This window comes from Camponotus vicinus, unplaced genomic scaffold, assembly GCF_025532165.1.
Source record: "Camponotus vicinus isolate PSW18456_S1 unplaced genomic scaffold, iyCamVici1.0 SCAF_3, whole genome shotgun sequence".
Classification (NCBI taxonomy): Eukaryota; Metazoa; Arthropoda; class Insecta; order Hymenoptera; family Formicidae; genus Camponotus; species Camponotus vicinus.
Genome location: NW_028141967.1, coordinates 1,492,680 through 1,519,208, shown reverse-complemented (window position 1 = coordinate 1,519,208; position 26,529 = coordinate 1,492,680). Strand labels below are relative to the sequence as shown.

The 26,529-nt window shown below is 33.0% G+C and overlaps 2 protein-coding genes and 2 long non-coding RNA genes across 12 annotated transcripts in view; 2 read left to right on the top strand and 2 right to left on the bottom strand.

Annotated features, from left to right (window-relative positions):
* LOC145967868 (uncharacterized) overlaps positions 1-26,529 on the top strand; it is a 126,524-nt gene that overhangs the window by 30,440 nt on the left and 69,555 nt on the right. The window lies entirely within an intron of this gene.
* Positions 3,372-26,529, bottom strand: part of Dysc (whirlin protein dyschronic) — a 65,467-nt gene continuing 42,309 nt past the window's right edge. For 5 of the 6 annotated variants that reach the window (XM_083092894.1, XM_083092899.1, XM_083092895.1 and 2 more), the window contains 4 exons: positions 15,829-16,059; positions 10,190-10,495; positions 9,469-9,547; positions 3,372-9,171 (listed from right to left, as the gene is read on the bottom strand). In XM_083092894.1, coding sequence (XP_082949020.1) covers positions 9,029-9,171; positions 9,469-9,547; positions 10,190-10,495; positions 15,829-16,059 — 759 coding nt within the window. In that variant the 3' untranslated portion in view covers positions 3,372-9,028. The remainder of the gene's footprint in view (positions 9,172-9,468; positions 9,548-10,189; positions 10,496-15,828; positions 16,060-26,529) is intronic. The other variant, XM_083092898.1, reaches the window with a different exon arrangement.
* On the bottom strand, positions 17,788-22,135 carry LOC145967870 (uncharacterized). The gene is made up of 3 exons (XR_014437587.1): positions 19,326-22,135; positions 18,097-19,136; positions 17,788-17,938 (listed from the first exon to the last, which is right to left on the bottom strand). It is a non-coding gene; the product is annotated as an uncharacterized LOC145967870 (long non-coding RNA).
* Positions 20,130-24,650, top strand: LOC145967867 (uncharacterized). Its single transcript, XM_083092917.1, has 2 exons — positions 20,130-20,310; positions 23,016-24,650. Exon 2 carries the CDS (start codon positions 23,028-23,030, stop codon positions 23,217-23,219), a length of 192 nt encoding a protein of 63 aa, XP_082949043.1. The 5' UTR covers positions 20,130-20,310; positions 23,016-23,027; the 3' UTR covers positions 23,220-24,650.

The following is a 26,529-nucleotide window of genomic DNA, read 5'->3' as shown; positions in this document are numbered from 1 at the left end:
TCCACGTAGAAAGACAAGAAAGATTTCAATACTTTTCGAAGATTACAATGATGGTTCCAACAGATAAAAGAACGTTGCTTGAACACGACACTGTCTTGTTGACTTGATAGATGGAAAAATATATATCGATACTGTCTGCGTGAAATATTACTAGACATTGATTGATATATTTGACTCGAAAGCTAGAAAATGTTTTTTAACACTATTTAGCTAAAATACTAATACTAGATATAACGATCGTATCTTCTAACACTGCGTTCGATCTTGATATTTAACGTTCATCGGCGTGATTAATCGAGTCCATAAATCGCGGCGTACGCGATTGAAAGAACAACCACTCGTGTCGGCGATTCGCCGGCGTGTGCCCAAGTCGCCTGGTCGCCGACCAGCCTGATGACGCCTGCTTCTGCTGCTGCTGCTGCTGCTGCTGCTGCTGCTGCTGCTGCTTCGCAGACATTGACAAGCAAGTCTAAACCGTGAATTCCGCACCCGGAAGCGGCCGGTGGTAGTTTCGAGGGGGAAACTACCCTACTATACGCGTGCAGGGCACACCTCTCGGGGTCTCGCGTACCCTCGTGCGGTAGATTCGTGCCCCCGTTCGTGCCGGTTCTGCCCCCCTTCGTTCGATCCGCTCGTCCCTGCATTTCTAACGCCACGCTGATTCTCTTTTCTTCTTCGTCGTTGATCCGGGCAGCTGATGCCGGCAGCTGAGGATTTTCGGGTTTTCGCGTGGATCGCGCGGGATAAAGAATGACATGGGATCGATGAGGGATGAAGAAATCGAGAAATAAAATCTGTAGGTCTCTGGCGCGAATATTTCATGTAATTTGATTAAAACGTAAATATATAAAAATTTATTATGCTGTCAAAATGGCAACTTTACTTAGGAGTTCCTGAATATCTCTGATTGTTGAAAGAAGTGGTTTATTTTTCGGGGGATTAATTTCTCTCTTTTCCCTTTGTCGGTTAGTGTCTTCCTCTTCCAGTAAGCCAGGCATTGTTCAATCTACGAGAGATCCGTAATCGATCCATTGTGATCGGCACGCGCGTTCTCGTAAACGCGCATCTGCGTTTCCACAGCGGAAACATTCAGGCCTCCTCCGTCTGTCGTTTCGGGTTTACACCGGTTATCATCGATCCTCATTGTTAATGAATCAAGAAAGACGCTTTGAAACGCCTTGAAATCTCTCTTTAGACGAACAATCGAGGATTGTGACACGCGAGAAATCACATCTGCCACGAATACATACTTATCGTGTCATCCTTTAGAAAGAGATCAAGATGTGCCTTCCACAATTGATTAACGATCAATTATATGAATTTTTTTACAAGTTTGAAGCTTATTCAAAAATTACAAGCAAAGAACTTTTTTAATTTCTAATATTAAATAAAAATTAAAAATTTTATTATTCATGAATTTCACTGTCTTGAAAGTGAAGAAGATCTAATATTAAATATAAAACTAGAAATTTATATATGTGAAGAATAATTATAATTTTGAATCATATATTTTATTAAGAAAGATCATAAATTGTAAAATAATACTTTTATATGTGTGAAGTCAGTTATTATTATATAAAATATAACAAATAGATCAGACGAAGTATAATAAGTTTCTATGGCGAATTATTGTAATTGCATTTTTCTAGCAATTTCAACAGACAAACCGCGAAATAACGTGCGAATGGATTCCACCCTCGAGGAACTTTCGCTTGCACGTGTTGTTGAAAATTAGATCGACATGTGCAACCGGTCACGGCTCGTTTAATCCACAAACTCAATGGAAGCTTAGTCAAATTACATTTCTAATTCCCCTCCGTTTCCTTTTTTTTTGTTACACGCTTGAGGAAAGGCGCTGATACTTCCATCCGTTTTGTTTTCAAAAAGATTTTATCGATCAAACACGGTCACACATTCTATCGTTTTTTTTTTACATTAAATTAATAATAATGATTCTCGTAAACAAGCTAATTAAAAAAAAATGCTAAAATAACATAGAATGTTAAACAATTAAAAGAAAATATCAGATTTAATTTAATTAAAAATTTTACTTAAGTGCATTTACGATTTTATTTATCTGCAATTTTATTTAAAACAGTTTACTTTGTGATTAAAACAAGTTTTCTTTTTTTGAAAACAAAGCTTTGCAGACATGAATTTATAAATTTGAGGCAATCTGCGACCCTCGCACGATCCTTAACAGGATTATGCGCCACGTGCGGATTCGTTTTGTTGCGTAAGAGATTTGTTCCTCTTTATCGATCAGCTGAGAGTTACATATTGCTCTTCATGTAAACTGTGAAGAAGAATTTGTGTGGGTGGAAACTCTCTCTCTCTCTCTCTCTCTCTTCTAATTTCGGCGTACATTTGCTTTTATCGTGTTCAATAGGAGATCATATTTCTACTTTTTCGTTGCTCAAACGTTTATTTTTTAAATAATATATGTACTTTGCAAGAAACGTTCTTTCTTTATATTTTTTAATAGTTGTGTATTATTTATAGCTTTATATATAACTTGTTCTTGTACATTTGGGATTATTTTTATTATTAAATAATTAAATCATGAAAGAAATTTTTATCTTAAAAATTACGAAAGTTATTAAGAACTGCATATAATTTTTTTTACATTGATTATTATTGTTACTTCTATATTTTTTGCTATTTGTTTTTTTCTTTCGTATATTTTATTAATTTTAAATAACAGATAATGAAAAAAGACAATCAAAAATAAAAATTTTATCTTCCAGTTAAAAGGCACTGCCACTTGTTAAGAAAACCAGCAGAGTAATTTGGACGAAACGACTCTTGATACAATTTTAGTGCGATCGATAGTTACTAGTCGGTGTTTTATGGCGCGCGTTAATAGCACAGCTTTGGTTTTCCTCTTCCTTACGTCAAACGCCCCTAAATCCCACGGTGGGCGAATGACGCAAATGAAAACGAGCTGCTTTTGTCTGCGAAGCAAAGTAAACGATTTGCTTTCGCAAAATTCGTATGTAAAACTTTCAACATAAAACACATCTTTACTTTATTTGCTTTTTCTTGGAGAAAATGAGGAAGTGAACTTAAAATTGTTTTGCGAATAAGCGTGAGAAAATGATAATCATAAATATTTATCTTCTTTTTTACAAAGTAATTTTAATTTAAAAAATAAACTATTTGACATTAAACTCCCTCCATAAAAATTAAAATTAATTTAGGAAATAGATTTAGCGATGCCTAAATATTGACGTAACAATTTTAATAAGCATTAAACAAATATCATTTAGATAGTGTTTGAATAAAAATATGAATATTTAAGTTAGGAAGAAGCAAAGAGAAGAGAGGAAATTTTGCAAAGAGGAACAAGTAGAGTGGAGCGACAAGTCTGATTCTCGTGGTGAACGTTTTATTCAATTATAGTAATAATAAACGTCATCATCGTAGTAATAATAATCACCATAATCATCATAATGATAAGAACAATAATAATAATGGCAACGCGTACTCGCACGTGCCATGCCGTGTCGTCAGCTACGCGCTACGTTTTTCACGTGTCACAATCGCTTTCTGGCACGTGATTTTATGTGTGATCACACATGTGTGTATGTAAGGTGATTTATTTTATTTTCTCGTATTTATTTTTTTGCAACAACATTTTTTCTCGAGGCGTACAATAAAGTGACGAATTATTCAATTAACGCAATCTGGCGCGCTGATTTCGCTTTGATCCATGCATCTTGTATCCGCCTATATGTGTATACGTGGGTGGGTAGATGGATGTACCATGTACGTATGTCAGAAATGTATAAGTTTGATTGCAAAAGAGATGATCTATGAAACGCGTATGAACGAGATTTTACGTATGTACAATAGTAAAGTACGATTACAATTATACTGATTTTTTTTACGTGTCGGTTTTAATGATGGGACGCGCTATTGCCATGTCACGCGGATCCTTATGATTTTTATCACGTCAAATTATAGATAACGTTAAAAAAGAAATTATCATTACTTTTCAGTTCAGAAAAATTATTTAAATTTCTATATTGTACTTGAATAAATCAATAAGAAAAAAATAATCTCGTGTGACGTGATAACAGTATATTTCTTTTAATATTTCTTTCGCTTCTATCTCTTTCTCTTTCTTTCTTTCTTCGAATTGCAATAAAAATAAATGAGAGCTAGGAATTACGCGAGACTTTTTAATTGTTACTTATCGTTTTCATATCCAATCTTCGAATGATAATAATATGCTATAAGATACTCTGGATTTGTCTTTTCTAAGGAATAAAAGATTACACAGTTTAAAGCTTTTAGGATCAGGGAATAAGGCAGAAAAATATTTTATTTAGTTAAAAAAGATAGGAGCGCATTAATAAAATTAAATAATTTATCATAATAAATCTTGGAATATATTACATCGCGAAAGTGGCTCCCACAAAATTTTAAATTTAAATATATAGCTGTACTTTTTCGATCTAAATGAAATTTTCAAGGAAAATTCAAGAAAATTACTAGACCATCCACTTTCATGTGAGAAAATGGGTTGGAAAGTATTATAAGAGAACTCACTTGGAACTAAATTTTGAGCACAACTTAATTAGTGCGTAAACGAAGCTGTACATTTTCGCGGATCGAAAATTTCGTGCTTGCATGCATGTGAAAATAATTAGAGATTAATTACATAGAAATTCGCGATGCTAATTAATATTCTGTTTAATGTTGATGTATTGCACAATTTAATCTTTCTCTCTTTACATAGCATTATTTTAATTATCTACCGTTATCTTCTTCTTAAACTTCTTTGTAGTTAAAGAAGGTCTTGAAAAAGTCTTGAAAAAGAAAAGATAGATTTTTTTAAAATCATTATTCACACTGTATTATTACACGTGATTATTTTTAAGCTCTACCGAGTGTCTCGCGATTTGTTTCTCTCGGAAGGCGGGAAATGGATTAGGGTTGTATATCAGATGTGTCTCACAATTCCGGTTCTTTGTCCTTCTCGCATAGCGCGTTCCCTAATAGTTCTCGATTTTTAAAAGCGATAAGGCATTATCGGATATGTCAGCTGAGATCTTCGAAACATTTTTCTGGGATTGCGGTACATCGAAAGCTTTACAAAAATATCTCATCTTATTTGATCTGTCAAGTCCCCTCTTATAGTGTTTTTTCCCCGTCGCTTTTCGAAATCCTCGAGCCACCCCTCGTCCTTTCTCGTCTTTCGAGTCCGGCGCTTAGAGTCTTTCTCATCTTAATCTAACGAGACAAACTATTATTATTTTTTTTCTCTCATCCGAAAGGAAATGAGAAGCGCAAACTCGACTGTCTCGTTACTTCATCTCGCTTTTCTTTCCTCAATATTTTCCGCTCATTGGCTCATCTGTAACATAGCGATTAAAGCGACTTGTGCTCCCGTGTGTACGCTACAAAAGAATAGCCAAGAAAAGATTTGAATATGCTCTGGGAAATTCTTTTCGATTTGTTGTTGCCTTTTTTTTCTTTTCCGACAATACCAGTAACAATACCAGTTGAAACCACCATTATCGTTGATCGATATAATTAAGCACAAACTTTTTGGCACATTTGCTGAAACCTTTGATTAATCTCTTACGACATGTGTGTAATGGTTTCCTGATTAAATCGAAAATAAATTTTTTTTTAATAATGAAAGGATAAATTTATTTACAGTATAAGAACGAAAAGAACTTTTGTACGAATTAAATTTAATCAAGTATAATCAAAAAGTTTCTCTAAAATTATCTCAAATTTATTTAAATCTTATCTCAAATTTAATTTAAATATTTAACTAATTATATATTATATTAATATCTAACTGATTATATTTAACTGATTATATATATTTAACAAAAACAATTAAAACTTTAATTATACTTTATATGCAAATTTAGTTGGGAAAAAATGCATAGAATTTATACGTGCAATTTGCATGTATTGTACCATGTGCCAAGAGATTAATTGCCTAGATACTGTAGTTAAATATTTCCCTTTGCTTCGTTTGTGGTTCGATTTGGCATTTGTACAACAGCACAATTGCTCGCACGCGTATATTCTATAGTTTTAACTTTTTATTTTTGTTTTAATCGGAGAAATCGTGGACAATCGAGTTATTTTCTGAGATGAGCAATTATCATATTAAAATACATATTTCATTACTATTTATTTTCTCTTTGTCGCTTACTTACATGAATATAATATTTAATAGTTTTCATGTCTTCGAGATTCAGTTATTCAGATTATTTTATGATTTGAATTTACTTGTCATTTACAGAATAATGCACATTTACGAGACTAAAGTGCATTCTTGTTGTTCAGATAAATTTTTTCCATTCGAGGGAAAAGAATGAATTTTTATTTTTCGCATATTATGATTATTATATATTAGTAAGTCATAATAGCAAAAGATGAAAAAATATAGTAGATTTTTTTCAGTAATTTGATCTCTCACCTATAAATAAGTCAAATTTGCACAAAAATCCATAACAATAGTAAAAGTAACGTAAACAATATTTAAAGTAACATGCTTCAAAAATTTTAAGTAGGAAAATAAAAAAATATTTTTTTATTTAATTTAAATACAGATTTTTTTCTAAGATCATAAATTTGTTGAGGAACTTTTCCCGAGATTCTCTTTACACAGGATTATCCACGATTTCTCTTCGCTTGAACTCGAACTCGATCAGGCCTTTACTATGTTGTATGCACCTCTAATTTTTTATAGTTTCTCTTTGAAAATACCGCGCGTGTACGCTTTTATTATTTTTAAAATTTTATTTTTATTTTTAAATTATTTTCCTTTCGGCGCGAGACGCTTGAGACGCCTAGTAGATAGGTACGATTTGCAATTCCACTACGGTAGTTTTCATACCATAATACTTATATGTACATGTATATAAATATGTGTGTACGTGAGTAATATATTTCTTTTAAGCCTTAACAACGTCCGCAATGTAACAATCATTTCAATCTCGATCAAGATCGTCGTTAATTCCGTTTCGATGACGATCATCGATATATTTCGGCTATACTCGACAGTCAACAAAATATTATCATTAATCCTTTCTCGGATCGCGATATATCTGTCGCGTATACAAAATATGACTTATCTTTTCCACTTTAATTAAATATTAATAGATTACACACAATTTTTATTTTTGTTAGCAACTCAATTTTTTGGTCACGAATATTAAAAACTAAAATGGTAATTTAGAAATGTAAATATTTTAATAGGAAAATCTCAGCAGATAGATATAATAGAACATATTTTATTCTTCATTGCAACAAATTTTAATGTGAAAAATTACGTCAAAATAATTCGATTAAATTGTACACATTTGCTGGCGAATATATCACATGCCCGAGAGGGGAAAAATTCTTTAACACACAACTGACAACGCAATAAACGAACAACGCGTAACGTCCTAGTGACGAATCAACGTCTATCAACTACGTCAACGTTAATTATCTATACAGTAACATTTAACAAACTACTAAGCGTTATTAGGCGCAATTTCGAGAACCAGCCGAATGACACCTAATCACTCAAATTAACGAGAATCTTGATCAACTTAATCGTATCCAGAAAGCAGAAAGAAGCGAGTCCAAAATTATCAGAAATAAATCCAAAGTTAAGAATTGCTAAAATTTTTATACAATATCTATTTTTTCAAGAAAGATTTCTTAAATCGTAAATTTGATATCTATTTCATTTTTAGTATTTGATTTAATATTATTCAACTTTTCCTTACTTTATTTAATTGTATTATTTAATGATATATATAAAATTTTAAGTCTATTTCAATAAATCGCGCGGATACAATTTCGGAACTTTTCTTAAAATAGAAATACTGTACTTCTTCAGGACTTGCATCCTTCTACCTTTTGCATACAAATATCTGCCATAACTCTCATAATTATATATATAATCAACATCGCGATTATTAATCTAGGTTCGAGTCGACACGAATTTGCGTCGTCGAAACTCAGATCTCGCGCGATTATAATGTTAAAAGTGAATGTTGTGTGTAATATGTGTATGTTTGTCTATGAGTGTATCTGTGAGGTAATCGTTCACTCAGCTACACTATGAGCATGTAGGTCCGCACTCTCCCTCGTTGCATTTTCTTGCATATTTTGCGTTTCTTCGAAAGTTTATTCCTTTCCCCTTCATCTTTTCCAAGTCAATCTCTTATCGATTATAGCTTTATTAATATATGGCTTGCGTTAGTTAGTTTGGCACATTGCACGATCCTCCACCTTTATTAATCCTCGAAATAACCACCGACGATGAAAAATAAAATATACGATCTTTCTTCCGTTTTGTCTCTCTTCGAGGTCTTGCGAAAAATAACCAATGCACTCTCGCATTTCGTTATATCGTGATTACGATCGCGCAATTAATTGATGAATAGTTCTGATTTGAGATCGGGACCGGCGTTGACGGGAATCCACCGGGAATTTACCAGTTCCCTCGTGATATATATGATTATTTGCTTCTTCTATCGAACTGTCTGTTGTGAGAATATGTACAATAGCGGCATGTATTTACATAATAAGGTAATTTCTTCGCGCGGCAATTTTATGCCGATTTCCCGCGCGAATTCCAGTCAATCGCGAGGGCAGAAAAGTCCGAGCGAATACACTGCCAGGAACTTTCCAGGGTTTCTTGTCTCGTTAGCGCATTCCGGGTTTTCAAAGCGGCCTTTAAAGAGTCGAAATATCGGAATCTAGCAACGCCGGTCCAGACCTCCCTCGCGTCTTCGCTCTTCCCTCCTTGCTTCATGAAGTAAAGTAGAATTCCCACCACCAGGGCCAGATTAATCAATTAGCAGCAACTGACAGCTCGGCAATTCGAATGAAGAAGCTGAAGAGATCTCTCAAGATTAAGTCTCTTCGGGGCTTCTTTCGATTAGTCTTTCGATTCCAGTCTCGATCTCGATTCGATTCAAGTCTCGAGCTAGATCGCCGATGGCCGAGCTTTGATCAGGTTGAGCTACGATGGTTCTGGCTCGGAGGTGGGAGATTCCTGCTACGCTTCCAGGAATATGAGCGCTGTCGGCTTCGGCTCCAAGTTGCTCTTCTTCGCCTCCACCACCAGAAACTCGATCTCGTTGCGATCGCGACGTGCGAATGATTCGGCGATCAGCCGTGCGACCTCTTGATGATGAAGTCCTGCAAATAAAGCACAATTAATCGTTGTTTAGAATTAAACTTGGTATAAAAGTTCTTCAATCTTACAATTAGTAATTGTTTAGCTAATTGTTATCGTTGTGAGAGAAACGAATTTATTACTTTAAAAGTTCTTTTGTGATAAATTTTCGCGAAATTTTATTACTATTGATGTTCAAAGAAATATTGTTTGAAACTTTAATTTTAGAGAATTTAAAATCCTAGGAATATGGTAAAAAAATAATTACAACAAAATTAGATTATAAAAAATATAAGATTTTAGGGTCTTGCTAGCATTACCTTCAACTTTCTGACCATCGACTTCAAGGATGAGCTGGCCGACTTCGAGGCCGCCAGCCTCGTAAGCTGCTCCATTGTCCTGCAACAAATTACCACAGATGCGTTAGTCACATTTATGGCATAATATTGTTTATGCCGTCGTAAATAGCTGGCGATAAATTCGCCCGACGCAAATTATTAATCGTGCGTTTCGGTGAAGCCAAACTTCATTTAAATCGAATGTACCTAGCATAATGAACGTTATATATGAGATAATATTTTAACGTAATTGACTTTATTAAAAAAGGGGAATATTAATTAGCATCATTAACGTACTACGCATAATTATTTACATGAGATGCTCAAGGCATGCATTCCTTTAATTTCAAGTATGTAGTATGTATAACATTTTCCGCAGAATATCACTTTTAAATTTCCATTATTAAATATCACTAAATAATTAAATAATTAAGCTTTAAATTTATTCAAAAATAAAAAACGTATTTCATTTACATATAGATACAACAGAGATAATGAACCCAGAATTATTATTAGCTTTATACGTATATCTAGTTTAGTCTTTTTAGTTTTAATTCTCTTCGATCAGTTCAACACACATTCCCCAACTTTATTTGAATCTTTTTCTTTAATCCAATATTTAATAGGATTTTATAAGCTCCAGATATTTCTCGTAATTTGATTTTTTTTTACTTTAACCGGCAATTTTTCGGAATAAACTCACGTGTATGTTGATGATCCGGGGCAGTGGGTGCTTGGTGTTGGCGCCGCCTTCAATGGCGATGCCCAGAATCGATTTGGTCTTTTTCACGGTGATGCGCAGGTTGCCTTGATGATCAGGTACCACCAGGGCGCCGTCTTCTTCCCGTCGTTCGGACATCTCGCTGCGGGTCAGTCGCTGCACACTGTGATGCCGTCGCGGCGGGCCCCCCGTAGTTCCACTTCCGGCGGGCCCGCCGCCGGAACTGCCCTCCTCCAGCAGCTGCGCCTCCTGCATATCGAAGCTTCGCGAGAGCTTGTGTGCGAGCTCCTGGAACGGACATAGTTTGTATTCGAACGGCGATAGTCGAGCGTCGGATCTCTCCGTCATTACGTCAGATTCGCGTCAGCAACCGGAAATCAATTGATTACACAAATGTCTAAGTACAAAGGAGAATTATATTAACCTCTCGAATTATATTTGAATTAAATGAATTCTCAAATTTCTGAATTTTCCATCAAATTTTAACTCCATAAATATGAAAGTTCAATTCCTTTTTTGAATGTTGAAATTCTAAAATTATTACATTTTTCAAGTTTATATGAAACATAACTTTAATACAAGCAGCTATCATGATACTTTAAATTATATCTAAATTTTAAATTATTTAATAATAATCTTACAATAATTTGCCTAATATAATTTAGATTCGTAATTTTATTTAAATAAATAGAGGGACATTGGTGTCGTTCAAAATAAATCGCACATGGCTGCTGCAACGTATCCGAAAAATGATCTCAGTGCTCACATACATACATACATACACGCGCGTACATAAATACATACGGACACGCGCACGCACGATGATGGCACACAAGAGCTAAAGAGGCTTATGCTGGCATATTCGCGTGCACGCTGCAGTGGAAGAACGTTCTGGTAGTCTTCACATAGCTTCCGGTATACGAAATATAAATATCTGTAGAGAGAGAGGCCCGCGAAACGTCGTGATTCTCGAACACACTCGTATAATTTTAAAGCACATTCCTTCGCGACACGTTAATTCGAACGTAAAATGCGAAAGTGCTGATCGGAAGCTGATAGAGAGAAGTGTATTTGAAACGGATGCATATTCGTGGTGCATTCCAATTCTATCCTCTCGATACTTTCTCATTTCGCATGCCTTATCTAGCGTGCTGTGGACATTAAATAAAAACAGTAGTGAAGAAATGGAAAGTGATATCTTAATCATGGTAGTGAAAGTATATGCCTATTTTTATTCTATAATTTTAACAGTAAACTTTCAGTAAAAAACAAAGAAGATATTTTAAGAGCAATAGTCTGAAATATACCTTTAGTTTTCTCGCAATTTCAATTCAAGAAATTTAGTTAGAGGAAATTTAATAATCGAGAGAAATGGGGGAAAATATAGTTTGACGATAAAAAAAATGGCAGAAATTCTTTCGCAACGCAATTATACTTTTTTTTTTTTTTTTTTATTTAATTTAATTCGACTCCATCGTTTCGTTCCGCTTTTCCTTGCGTGCAACATTACATCATCTATGTGCATGTATTATATGTGGAATTATATGTGCTGACGCGCAAACATATGATGTACACATACGCGAGTGTACGGTTATATATATCAATATGTATATAATATATGTACGTATATATATATATCACACAAGTGTGTGTGTGTGTGTATGAATATATATATATATACACACATATATATCGAAAAATTGAGTCATGCTTGCTGATGGCAGACTGGTAGCAGTTGGGTGTTGGTGGTGCTCGGAGAGATAGAGAGAGTGGTAGTTGTGTGGTGGCGGTGGTGTTGTCGTTATCACACAGCTAATTGTCGCTCTATATTTGTCGCCATCCATCGTCACCGATTCTGTACGACCGGCTTTGAGCGCGCAACAGAAACGACACATCGATAACAGAGATATTTTCAATCGCGACACTTTATCAATATACTATACTGGCTAATTAATAAACTGTGTAGTACGACTATTATAATTCTGCGCTACTAATCTCTCGCTCTCGCTAATTATGAGAACAATTATATCGGGTCTCTTCTATTTCATCGTCGCACGCGTCTGCAAAATTGCTCTAGAGGCAAGATTAAATTAAAAAAAATAAAAGATGCATGTGATGATGGAAAATGTAATATAATTGTTAAAAAATATATTTAAAATAAGTTACAGACATAATATAAATATTTTATAATATTATATATTGATATAAATGAACCATATTATAAGATGTAATAGAAAAGACCCAATCACTTCTCTTGAGTTATATATTTCTCGAATTTTTTTTAACTACCACTCATGCAATTAGCTTGGAACTCTAATGATCGATTCTTGATTAAGAAATTATCATACTACATAAGTATAACATCATCATTTAAATCTAATTTCTTATTTTTTTATAAGATAATCTTCAAATAAATTATTCAATAAATATTATATAAAGATAGACTCTTCCCTATTGGATTAAATTAGTGTATGTGTTCTATGAAAAAAATTGATTAAATTTTAATTATTCTAATATCAAATTTTGATTATACTAATTACACTAAAATTGTACAGGATACATCACATTCCTACTGAATTAATATATATACAGATTATATAGATAATATATAACTATTCTATTTAATAGTCTAATAATAATTAACTTGACGAAAAAGTAATTAATTTAATTTTTAGCACCTCTTATCACAGTTATCTAACTTGTCGAGTTCACGGCCGAAAGATGCGAAGATCGAGTTAATTAGATCGCCTTGTTTCCTCGAGAGAAATGTAAAGCGAAAATGGTGAAAGTGTGCTCGAGCGCAGTGCGAAATACGCACGCACGCGTGTACACATCGAGACAATGAGTCTCGTTCTTGCCACATGATGATTTTGCACGATTTTCCGATTTGAAAGTTTCTCTTTCCATTTGGTACATCCACCCTTGATTTTCGAATTTACATAAGAAAACTTATATTACAAAAGTTTTTATCTCGTTACATTATACATATTAACCGGAAAAGTCCGTTAAGATAGATTAATCCCGAATGAAATGGAACTCCTCTCACCGGGTACATCCTGATGTAATTGACTTTGTTTTTTTTTCTCTAATACAATCTTTTCCTTTTAACTTAAGATCAAGTTCTTTCGCATGGATTGCAGAAGTTGTTTATTTTTATACACAGGCTGCTAAAGAATCTTTCCAGCATCTCTATCGATTAATTACTGAAGCAATTAAGACGTTAAAAACAACAACTATCTTGCAAGATTTCTGTCTAACTAAATCACTTCGAAATTTCTTCTCTGTTTTTCATGTGAGTAAAGTGATTGTGCATGCCAAGACATCTATGTGAATATATAGCGCATATACATCCCCGTGCCCGTATGTATAATATATGTGTATATATAGAAAGTCTCATCCAATCAAATTTCAACGGATACTGTGATAAAGTTGAGAAGATAACTATTTGTTTAACAAGGATTTCATAGTAAGAGGGGATTATTCTGCATCGCAATTTTCCATTTTCTCGCCATTTATGGCAATTAAGCACTTAAATAAAACTGTTATTAAAAGGGAACAGAAATTATGAAGATAAACAGGACGTAAAATTTATTTAAATTGAAGAAACAGGATTGTATATTATTCTTACCATTTGTTACGGAGATAATTTCTTTCAGTTAAATTCTTATTAATTTCTACATTTGTTGAGCTTACGCTTTAATTGGAGTTTTCTTGAAATTTCTACGAAATGAAAATTAGGCTTTCAACTTCGTCTAAATCTACGATCAAAATTCGACATGAGGCAGGTGAGACGCTCTGTATATACGTATAATTATAAAATAGTGATCGTGCTTATATATAAGGACAAATCGTAAAAAGTAGCATGTGCAAGACATCTAAGATAAAAAACACGTACAACACCTAACGCTATGTCGACTAATCTCGCTAGCTCTAGGAGCACAAGGACACTTGATCGTATGATATGTGTGTGTATGTGTATGAAAGAGAGAGAGAAAAAAAGAGAAAAAGAGAAATTTAATTAGGAAAGAGAATTCATGCCTAAGTGAGCAAATAGTTTTCAATAACTCGAATCGAACATTGACTTTTACGCAGCGTTAATTTATTCTGCATAATTTAACTCTTCTTTTAGTCGTATTACGATTATCCGCGAAAGAAATTGAATAAATCTTTCCGAAAAGTATGATTTTCCAACCGTTTTTCATTTATCGCATATAATTGAAATAATTCAATTATCAGTCAATTGAATTTCTTAATCAATTGAATTTCTTTCCCTTTAATTTTTTACGTCACTCGTGAATTATTATTTTTCTTATACCATTTTGCGACCCGGATATTCCAAACGCGACAGATGCAACCACGACCTCGCCGGAAGTTTACGATGCCTCGTTGTTTCAGTATAATACGAGTTTTATTGCGAGACTTTATTACTGTGCGCTCTGCAGTCCTATTTTCTCTTTCGTCTTGTCAATTAGATTTCGTTATAATTCACAATTTTATTGTGCAAGCACGCTCGAAAATTTGATACTTACGCGAATCCTAGATTAATAATTTTTAAGGAGCAAAAATTTCTTCCCTCTTTTTAATAAACAAATATTTATATGAACAAGTAAATAACAATAAAAATAAAATGATAAAAAGTAAGCCTTTGATATTTTAGAGATCGTAAATGATAAAGTAACAAAAATATCTCTTATTTAAATAATAAAATAGATGAAAAAAAATAAAATATATCCGGAAGTAATTTATATATAATAATTTCTCTTTCCATTATGATGTCATTGAATACGTTAAGCAATTGCGCGATGGACTCGATTACGATTTCGCTTCGCATTGTAATTTTTCGCTGAGATGTTATCGACACTTCCGGCGAGATCCGGATGGAACGAGTTCTCCGCCTTTCCTCACTCCGACATGAAAATCGCTACTCGGTTGCACTGATTATACCCTTTTCTTTTTGATCGAGGTTGGATTATCGAATCGATAATGTCATATTCATGTTTTCGCTCTTTCAAGAACGCCTACAGAGAATAAATAGCAAATTTTTCAAAAATAAAGTAAATCTTAAAGTAAAGTTACAAATTATAATTTAATATTAAAAATTAAAATTAAAATCAGGAATTTAAATTGAAATAAAAATATATAATACACAAATAAAAATTTAGGACTAAAAAGATTAATACAAATAAAATTTCATAATGATGTAAAATAACAGATTATCAAATAGAACTCCATATTCAAGCAAAATTAATACAAATTTCGATTATTCTATTGAATATTAAATAAATAAAAAATAAAAAGTTAAATAAAATTAGAATAAAAAATATATCATATAATATACTTACTAAAATAAGAAATTGAAAAGAGCTTTTCCAAATTTAATTTTTGATCGAAACTTGTCGGATTTTTCTTCCGATACATTTTCCTCCCTTTTTCTAAATGACCTTGTCCTCTTATCTTTCCGCAAGACGGTGCAAAGTGTCGACGAGCGACTGAGAGCATGAGACGAAAGAAACGACAAGAGAAGAAAAACAGAAACGAGAGATAAAATCGTGCGTGTGTGAACAAAGGAAAAAAAAAGAGAGAGAAAGAGAGATCGTGTCTTTTTGGATAGGAAAACTTACGAGGGGCCTGGCGCCCCAGTACCAGGATTTGACGCGTTGCGTTAGCCCACCAAGCAAGTGGGACCTCCAACCACCGAAACCCCCACCACCTCCTCCTCCACTCTCCGAGCTCCTCTCCTCCCTGCTTTCGAGCTCGTCATCCTCCTCCAAATCGCGATCCCGCTCGCCGGCGCCCCGTCTCCCGTTACCGATCATCTCGGCGTCGCTACCCTCGCAACACCCGTCGCTTTCCTGCGTCGCACGTTCGCGCGTAACAACAACCGGAAATGCTTCATGTTAGCACCCGCGTCCACCCCTCATGCTGCTTAATTTATATGCGCACGCGAACATTGTGGACGATGCAGGTGCGAACGTCGAATCGAGATGAATGAGGGTGAGTATTCGAGGAAGGTGCGATAGAAGGTTTAGTAGACAGGACGTATCAACCCCTTGTATGGAAATATTTTTACATCATAATATTGATTTTATACACAAATTTCGGAATTGTTTAAATTAATTAATTTAATTAATTAATTAATTAATTAATTAATTAAATTTGTAATAGAATTACATTTTAATTGAAATAGATGTAAGGTTGATACGTCTTTTTTTCTTTCGATAGCTCCATTTTGTATTTTTAACTCCTGAATAACTTGATTATGTCATATTTCTTGTTCTCCGAAATTACAAGCAATAAACATAATCAGGTTTATTAAGGAACTATAAAGAAGTTGTATACATTTCTAGTTTAATGTTTCTTATTTGCATTATCTTTAATTTTACCTAACTATTGAACTAATTTCCTATTCTAAAATCAATCTTTCCGCAAGATTTCCATCTTATCGGGCAGCCACAGTAATTGCTTGCACACAATAAAGTTATATTTTTCAAGTTCTGTCATATATTTATGCAGATTTCATTTTCTTGCTATTTTTTTATACAACATTTGAAGCGATATGTTTGCTTTTAGTTACTTTTAAAAATTATTTCTTCGCGCATTATGATAAAATAAGCTGGTACACAGAGAAAAATATCATTCTACTGCCAAGAAAAGCGATTACTCAGTTTATTTTTCTTTTTTTTAAGTAATAGTTTTTTTTAACAAAGAATATATTCTTGATAATAGTCTTAAAATATATATCATTACAAGTGTTAGAAAATCTCACTATCATGTACTCAAAAGAAGAATTTATTTTCTCTTCAAGAATATTGTAAAGTTGTATCAAAGAAAAATCAAATTTACTAAGCAAACCAAATTTTTGTTTTAATTTAATACTCTTGACTAAAATACTGCACTTACTAAAATTCAGAATATATTCAATGAAATTTAATGCTTGTGGTGAACTTTGTGATATATTTGCAGATATACAAACTTATGATATAATACTTAAAATAAATAATATTTGATATATTATGATACTTAAAATAAATAATATTTATTTGAATACAGTGTACATTTTTCTCTGTGTAGCACATGGCTTATTAGTTTCTTGAAAGAATTACGATGATGTGGGAAAATCGATACTTAGAAAGCGCTATACGGTAACTGGACGGTCTCTTTCTTTCGGTCTCGCTCTTGGGAGCGATTATGGGACTTACATGATCGACACACTCGCGTTTATGATCGTTTTGCGCGGGGACGCGTAACGGCGTGCAGCAGGTGGGTCTGATTGTTGCCATCTTAACTGGAGCACGTCTCCCTAACTACCCAAGATCGTATGAAACCAGTTATATGATACAAAGAAGTTTCATAGTGTCTTATTGTTAGCTACACTAGTAATTTCCGCAAGCAATTATTACGTCTAACGAAGATATCAAGATAGGAAAGACGAGACATTTTTTATGCAATCATTAACGTGGCGACTTCTGTAAAAAAACGTAGGAAAGATATTTGTATATTATTTTGTCTTTTTTAATTATTTTTGACAAAAAATTCTAGTTTTCATTTATTTAAAATTTTTCCATACATTATATAATCCAAAAATTGTTTTAAATAATTATTAAATTAAAATAATTATATATTAAAAACATAAAATATTTTTTAAATCAGAGAGATCATATTTTAAATGTTAACAATTTTCAAGTCTTTTTTTGCGATGAAAATAAATCTTATCAAATCTTTTTAGAGAATCTGCAATTATGAAAAATTGTTTATTAAATACTCGTTTAATTTTCATTAAAAGGTTTTTATCAAGATTAAAACATCGATGCTAAATATCCAGAAAAGCAGCAGGAACGCAAAAATTAATAATACTTTGAAAATTAATATCACAATCGTAAAAGCTTTACCTGGATGTTGTTCTAAATTCAAATCACGTATTTGTGGTCACCTAGTAACCTCTGCCGGCGACGGCAACAGCAGGAAATAATAATCATTGTCGGTTATTAATGGGTCCGCTGCCGCCGGAGAAAGTTTCGGGACGACGTTCCGTTATGTACGTGGATCACGTAGAATAAAACATGGAGCGTAGGGAGGGCCCCGAACTGGAACCCGAGAAGGAAGACCGATATTTTACGATTTTACGAAATGTAGGTCAATTGTCGCGTCGTTCAAAGAGATTTTGCGGTTAAGCAGTCAAAGGCGAAGAAGTTTCGTTTCTGGAAAAATTGGAGTAGTCGAACAACCGGTCGTTCCTGTTCCCCTCGTATTCCCAGGAATCATAGTAAATAAAAAACAATTCAACTATCATAATGGTGACAATTAAATCGAAGAAATGGCCGTTAAAGTTCAACTGTTGCAAAAAATATCCTTAATTTATTAACATGCTAATTAATAATTAGTAAAAGAAGGCATTATGTATTTTAAAATATTAATAAACTTGCATGTTAATGAATTGAGATTTGATTGTAATAAATTATTTTTTATTTCTATTCTTAGATTTTTTAATTTCTCATCGATAACTCTCTCCATAAATTTAAAGACCTTTCATAATAATGATAAAATAAATAAGCAAGACTACAGAATTTTTTAAAATAATATTTTTTACTTTTATGCAATTATATATTGAAGGTGAAAATGTGAAAAAGCAGCGCTAAAAATATATAACATATAACCGATAAGCGAGTATTATTGATAATTCCATTTAAACAAAGATAAGAATTTTTGAGTCGTGCATCAGCCACACCTAACTCGTCGATTCATCGATTGTTACCTATAGCAAACGAACATGGATCATATCGATCTCCATGCGTAGGTGTCACTTACGAACTGGTTTGAACTGACGTAATACGTGAAAGAGAGAGAGTTCGACGAACTTGTAGCGCATTCGTATACATTATAATTCTCACATTAATACTTTGCATAAATCCTATTGTGGCAGAAATTACAGCTAAAAAATATTATATCCTTGTGATTACAATACATTAAAATTCCTACATTATTTCAAAAAGCTAGTAATATTAAAAGATAATTCATGCTAAAATTCTCTTAAGATTAAAGCATATTATAAAAAGAAGAAAGAAGAAAGAAGAGAGATAAAGAAGGGAAAAGAGAAATTTTTCCGATTATTTATAATTACCATTGGTTATCTCGGCACATCCGGTATAAAACGTTAAAAAACATCGTGTCACGCGATCCACTTCATTATAGCATCAGCTGCTCGCATGTCAATGCACATGCATCTCTTATCACCACATTTCTCTCCTTTTCACGCGCAGTGACTTCCGATTTTTCGAATTGTGTAATTGATTGCGTAATCGATTAAATATCAATTAAATAATTGCTATTTTTGAAGCAGGCCACTACGACATACCCCTGTTATCAGACTCTCAATAGCGCAGCCCTGAAGAGAGGATACCATCTTTCAAGAGAACTGTATATGTAACTTGCATTTGCGACCTGCGGTTCGCCAATCTGGCAACGTTGTGTCGAAGCCGGTCTTAGGGATGTAATCGCGATTTTTGGGCCCGAAAACAAACGTTTGCAGATATAAAATCATTTTCAGAATTATCTATTTTCATTTCTTGCACTTGTACAGGAAAAATATCGTAACGCGTAAAATGAAACTCTTAATAATCGAGGCATTCTTCTATTTTTAGGCCCGGAAGTGTTGCCTTCTATTGCTGTCCTGCCGCCTACGTTCCTGACTCTCTCTCACCTGTTGTTACCTGTGCTTTCCCCCTCTCTCGCATCTTCGATTCGACCCTCCTTTTCTTGCTCGCCTCGTCATGGTTTCTCTTCCTTCTCCGTTCCTTTTATTTGTTGTTCTCGTTATTCCCCTCTCTCTCTTTCTCTCAGGCTCCTTTCATACGCCCTCTCGCTCTCTCTCCGGGGCTGACTCACTCTCTCGATCAGGTAAACGTAAACCTGCGTTAGCCACCACTTTATGTCCGATTCCTGAATCAGTCGTGCAGCCACCAGCGAATCGAACGTTTCTCTCGATCGATCGCGATCGTTTCGATCACGATTTTCTCGCGTCCTTCTATTTCACGAGCGTGATTTAAAAACTCTGATCTTCGTGGATCGCGATTAAATCTTAATCATCTGGGGCGATCCGTTAGCAGGTATTTATCATTTGAAATTATCTTTGGAAAGATTGGGTTCACACAGAAATTTGTGTAAACCTATTAGAAAATATATTACCTGAATTTTTATATCGTAAACTCTCATAATCGAACACTTTCTCATTTCTAACAAATCTTAAGGTACTTCAAACTCTTTGCATTTTCTAACTTTCCCTCTGTAAATATTTAAACACTACTGTGTTATATGGTTATTTTCATTTATCAATACTTTCTTATCGTGTAATTCCATGTGTGTGTGTAACCTTTTCTATTTTTCACGTTCTACATTTTACACTTCATAAATATCTTCCTTATAAAACGAAAACTCCAATAGAAATATATAAAATATATTTTTCACGTGCAGAAAAGTGTTCTATATGAATTAAACGATTAATATTCTATGTTGACGTTACATTTACAGTGATGTAAATCACGTTTCCGCCTTTGTTATTGACTTTACGCGGCCTTCGAAAATACGAACGAATTATTCAGCATTGTCGCAGTGATTTTTTTTTTTCGAACAAAAACGTGGCTTAAAATACGTGCGCAAAATACGCTGCGTTTAAATAATGCAGATTTCGAAAGTGGGATGATAATGACGATAATTCACCAAGCTATGAATACCGGGCAAATCCAGTTTTGTCGACATATCGCTTGATTTATCATTTAGTGCTGGGTGAATGTGTCCTGTCGACTGAAACAAGATAACTGGCACATCTAGATAACTTCTGTTATTAAAGAAATAATATGAATTTACAGGTCTTAGCTTTGACAAAAAAATAGTAGACATGATGAGAGTCGGAATCTCATTTTCTTGGAAACATCAATTAGTGAAATTTTTTCTCCTCAAAAAAATAAATTATATGTTCTTTTTCGATATTTAAGTATTTAATTAATTATTTAACTATTTGAGACATTTATTATTTCTACAAATTTTATTAACTCAGATATTTTGCATTTTCGATGTCACTTAATAATTATCGAAAATATAGAAAAAGAAACGGTTAAAGATTGTTTAGACTCTTTTTTTATAAAATATATTTAAACAATTGGACTTGTTATATATTTACTATGTTCAGTTGTTATCTAAAATGTTGCACAATATCGAGAAGCTCTGGTTCGCATTTCGTGTAATTACGCCATTTCGATTAGGAAACCGCGTCGCGCTTGATGAAACCTAACTGCGGCGAGATCATTAAGCAGAGCGAAGGCGGACCGATAATAATTCTGTGTGTGCACACACGCAGGTGCACGTGTATACACGCAGCGAACGGTAGTCGATAATAGAGAATCGCCGTAAGTTCTGTTAGATCCTATATCTGCGAGAAATATTCTAATCGCGTGATCCTGAAATATAAATCCTCGAAGCGTGAAATCGTTTAAAAATAAATTCCACAATTTTAGAATGTGTGGATGTAAAACTTCTGCGCTCTCTCTATTTAACGTGAAATATCGGAATTCTTAGAAATAAATGTTAATAATTAAAAATAATAACTTTTCATTCGAAATTATGAGATTTATGGATATTAAAAGTTATTTGTTGTTATATGTGAAAAAAGTCGTCGTTTTATTCGCGATCCTTTTATAGAATCGCGATATCTATTCTCGATTTATTTTCAATCAAACGTGAACAATATTATGAAATCTCAGTAGAAATCTAGTTATTCTTCTTACTTTAAAGTTCATACATCTTTCCAATCTCCATAGACACATTCATAAAGTCTTGTTACAAATATCTATATCCAGCACATACCCGCAAAATTTATCGTTCAAGATTGTTGAGATTGAAATAGATTTATGAGAAAGATTGTGTTGATAAAGAGGAAATATATTTTTTTCTATCACTACTTTTCTCTTTTTTTTAATATTTTAAATTAAAATTGGAATTATGTTAAATATGTAAACTAGAGAAACTTGTACAAAAATCCTAAGATAAAAATAACATATTTATAAACATATTTAACATATTGATTATATAATTATATTATAATATACATAAGTTTATAAATTATAAAAAAATATACATATTCCAAAGAGTTTACGGAGGCTGCATATATATACATTTTAAAATTCACAAATTTACAAATTACAAAATTTCACAGGTCTTCAAATTCATAAATTTTCAAATCCATAAATTAAAAATTATACTGAATTTTTTTACATCTCTGCTCAGAATATCCTCTTCTGACTTCATCTTATTTGCTTAGTTCAATTTTAATATTTATTTTAAGTTTCTTTTCGCAAAACTCATTAGTATTAATCATGCTACGAACGCGCATCATACTTTCTTTTCAAAGAAAAAGACTTTTCTATTTCACTTTAACACTTGTTAGACTAACTATAACAAACCTAAATTCTTTCTTCTAATTGTTTCACTAAATATTAGATTAAATCTTACTACTTTCTTCCAAAATCAAGTGTCCTCTTTTCAATTCCTTACTCTATTCTAACAAGCTCTAATCGGTCTGCTAACGATGCTAATCAATGCGAACGTCACTGCTTTCTTCAGAAGAAGGACTCACGGAAATATTAGAAGTTCAAACAACTTGTAGCTTGGAATTTATTTACAGAAATCCTTTATGTGCAAAATCCATTAGTGTATTCTCGCTTCCACTCCTTAACTTAACTCTAACAAATTCAGATTTTTTTAATGGCGACCATCCAGTCGCCCCAATCGCTGATAAACGCGATTATTTTTTCCCCAGGAAAAGGAAGCCATGGAGTCGTGGCTGAGTGACGTTCAACGCGTGCGGATTCCGCGGCCCAAGTTCGGCAGCGGCAATTCCGTGAGGCGGTCCAACTCGTCGGTGCAACACTCGGTGCGCTCGGAGATGCACTCTCATCGGCAGAGTCAGGATATGGCCAAGGCTACCGAGGAGCTGCGCCAGGCGCTCCAGGATAAACTCTGACCGATCCCGCTCCGGGGTTTCGATGAGAAAGAAAGAAAGAGAAAGAGAGAAAGATAAAAAGAGAGATAGAGAGAGAGAGCGCGGAGTACTTCGTGTATACCTTTTTCGCCACCTTTGTACTTGTTTGCTACGAAGAGAATCCTCTCGATGACGAATAATCATCGGATTTTCTGTCGCTTTGTTGAGCGTATCTTAAAGTTTTGGAGGATTTAAAGGAGGAATTTTCTGTCAAATTTTAATATTTGAATCTTTTGTTATTATAAAGAAATGTTTAAATATGTATATATTTAAATTTCTTAAATCATGTATTTTAATGATTTATTTTAGATTCTGTTAAAAAAATGAAATTTACTTTAAAATAAATTTAGAAATCAAATTTTACTGAAAATTGCACTAAATTGACAGAAGATTAATATAATTCTTCTCTAATCTTAGACCGTTGAAATATTTTAGTTATTAAATAATTAATTTAATAATTATATATCTTAATTAAACTTAAAATTAACTAAATATATATATATATATATATATATATATATATATATATATATGTGTATTAACTGTAATATACAACTAAATTTTTTTATTTACGATAAAAATTTTATTTAGATTAAAATAAAAGAGATAGTAAAATGCATGAAAATTAGAAATAGAAATTGACTCGACATTCGATGATTGTTCCATTGCTGAACAAATATCTATGAAGATATCTATATATGAAGATATTAATTTAGAAGATATATAAGATTATTGCTTTGCACATCTTGACGTCGGTCATGCGGAAGAGTGAGTTCAGCGTCGGAATCGCGGCAATCATCACTGCGAAGATCAGCACGAAGATATATATGCATATGTATGTCAGCAACACACTTCGAAGAACACGTCCTCGCGTTTCTGATTGATCGCAGTCATTAGGTGTAATTAGTCGAGAGATTTGGCGCAGCATCCTCACCAAGAGCATGATTTACGAGGAGATTTTATGAACTTTTGTTCGCGAGCGAAATCGCGGAGCCCTAAAAGCGCCATAGCGTTTTAAGGACGAAATAATTATCGCTAGTTTCCGATTGCGCGATGGTAAAATCGCGAATTGCTTTGGCAATGTTGAAGAAGACGGGGTCAACTTCGGCCAGACACTTGGTAGCTTTTTAGTTAGTGTATAATTAATACGTATATATAAGAAAACATAATATCGCCGCTAGACATAATAATTATTAAGATAAGAATTTTAATTATGTATATTTTAATTGGGAAATCTTTTGGTATCATTTCTTATTTTTATACAGTAAAATATTATTCCTTGTTATATGTTATCATACATTTTGTACTGCCACAATGATGTATCAGTTTCATTAACATTTATGAAAAAAACCTATCCAATTTTTTGGGAAAGCAATGAAATAAAAATGAGCTAAAAATATGCTCATAAAATTATGATTGTTAATTGATTTTATAATTGAGTTAAAATTAAATCCGATTAAATAATATTCCTTTTCCCCTCTATCTCTTTTACAATCAATTATTGTTATTATAAATGGGAGCTTCTTTATTAATCGAAAAACATAGATTTACGTAATCCGTACGTAAACCACTTTTAGGCGAGTAACTAATAGCGGAACCTAATTAATGCAAATGAGCGGCCTTAGTTAGTTGATTCTAATGAGATGACGTTTCTGTCTTCCCACCCTTCCTTGTTCCATTTCATGAATAGCCGTCATTTCTACGTAAATCATGTAGTTATATTAGAGATGCGCATTGTATTAAATGGCTGAAGAGGACTTTCGAAAAGTTCTGTAAACAAAAATTATGCAATGATTGAAATATGAATGAAACGAAGCTTGATAATTTTCTTAATGTGGAATAAATTTATACAAAGTGCCCGCCTATTTATCGCATTGAGTTTAAATTATATGTATTATAGAAATGTATGAAATCAGACTTGTTAATTTATTAAATAGCACAGTGATTTATTAATTAATAGCTGGGTTTATCTGAGTAAAATTTAATTTGGTTATAAAACAACACATAATGTGATGAAAATTACCTTATATATGTCCCATAATTGGAAAATTCATATATGTCGCATAATTGGAAAATTTTAACGCTTATATCCTAATTATTTTTAGCGTTAAATATAATTATTTTAGCTATTATATTACGTGAAATAATAATACAATTCAATAATATAAAATTTGTAAACAGAATGGAAAGAGATAATTGTACTTTTTTAACGATATAACTCGAAATGTGTCGACTTTTATTTCTTTTATCGCAAAAAGTTGCGTTTAATTTTGCATTTCTTTATCCTAGAATTATAACTTTTTTTTTCGTTGCGGTAGGATTTCTGGATCCAAATTATGTGGTAAATTGCGCGGCAAATTGCGCGCACGAGCGAATAGGCTCGCTTTTAATCCGTCGCTATTACGAGAACAATCTGCGAGGGATTTTCAGGTAGAACGACTATCAGGATATCGATCGGCGGGAGGGATGAACATCGAGACGAATAGTGAGACCGTAAAACAGGGCTTCTAGTTTCTTTTAGTACTGTTTGCTTCGTCCTCGCTTATCGAGAATTCTTCATTTAGTTTCCCTCCCTCTTTATTCGCAATAAAATGAGCACAGGTGCATTATGAAGGAGAGAGAAACGGAAGGAGACAATCAGACTGCATCGAGAGTGGCTGCGAAATATACGGGGTGTTCTGTAATCTACGAATCTTTTTATGAATTAAGGAAATATTTCTTTTGTGATCTTTTTTTAAATTTATAAATGCTATTTAAAGAATTAATTGTAATTTTACATTTTTATAATTAACTTAATAAATTAAAAACTGGAAAATCTAAAGGTTAATTATTCATCGATATATCTAAAATTAAAAACTTAAAAAATATCTATGTATAAAATAATCTGGTACGTTAAGAAAAAAATTTTATTCCAAATTTATTTTATAATTAAACAAGGTGAAAAATAATTTAGACTTCTAGAACACTCCGTATATTGTGCATTGCTCTGTGATTAACTCTGCGATGCGATTTTTTGACGGAGTTTCCGATAACGATTTATAATTTCTCTCTGGTACGTTGATTAACCCTTTGAGGCGGTTTTTGCTCGGTTACTCGTTCTCGTGTTGAAGTCTTTAAATTCCTCGAGAGCCGCATTTCATCGAATGCTATTTCGATATGACGTGCACGATGCGTTTTCTTATACAGTGTTTAAAAATGATTTCTTTTATAACATATTAAATATTTTTATAAATTTCTTAAGAATGAAGAATAATAAAAATCTATTTGAAACTATTAAATTCTTTTATCTATA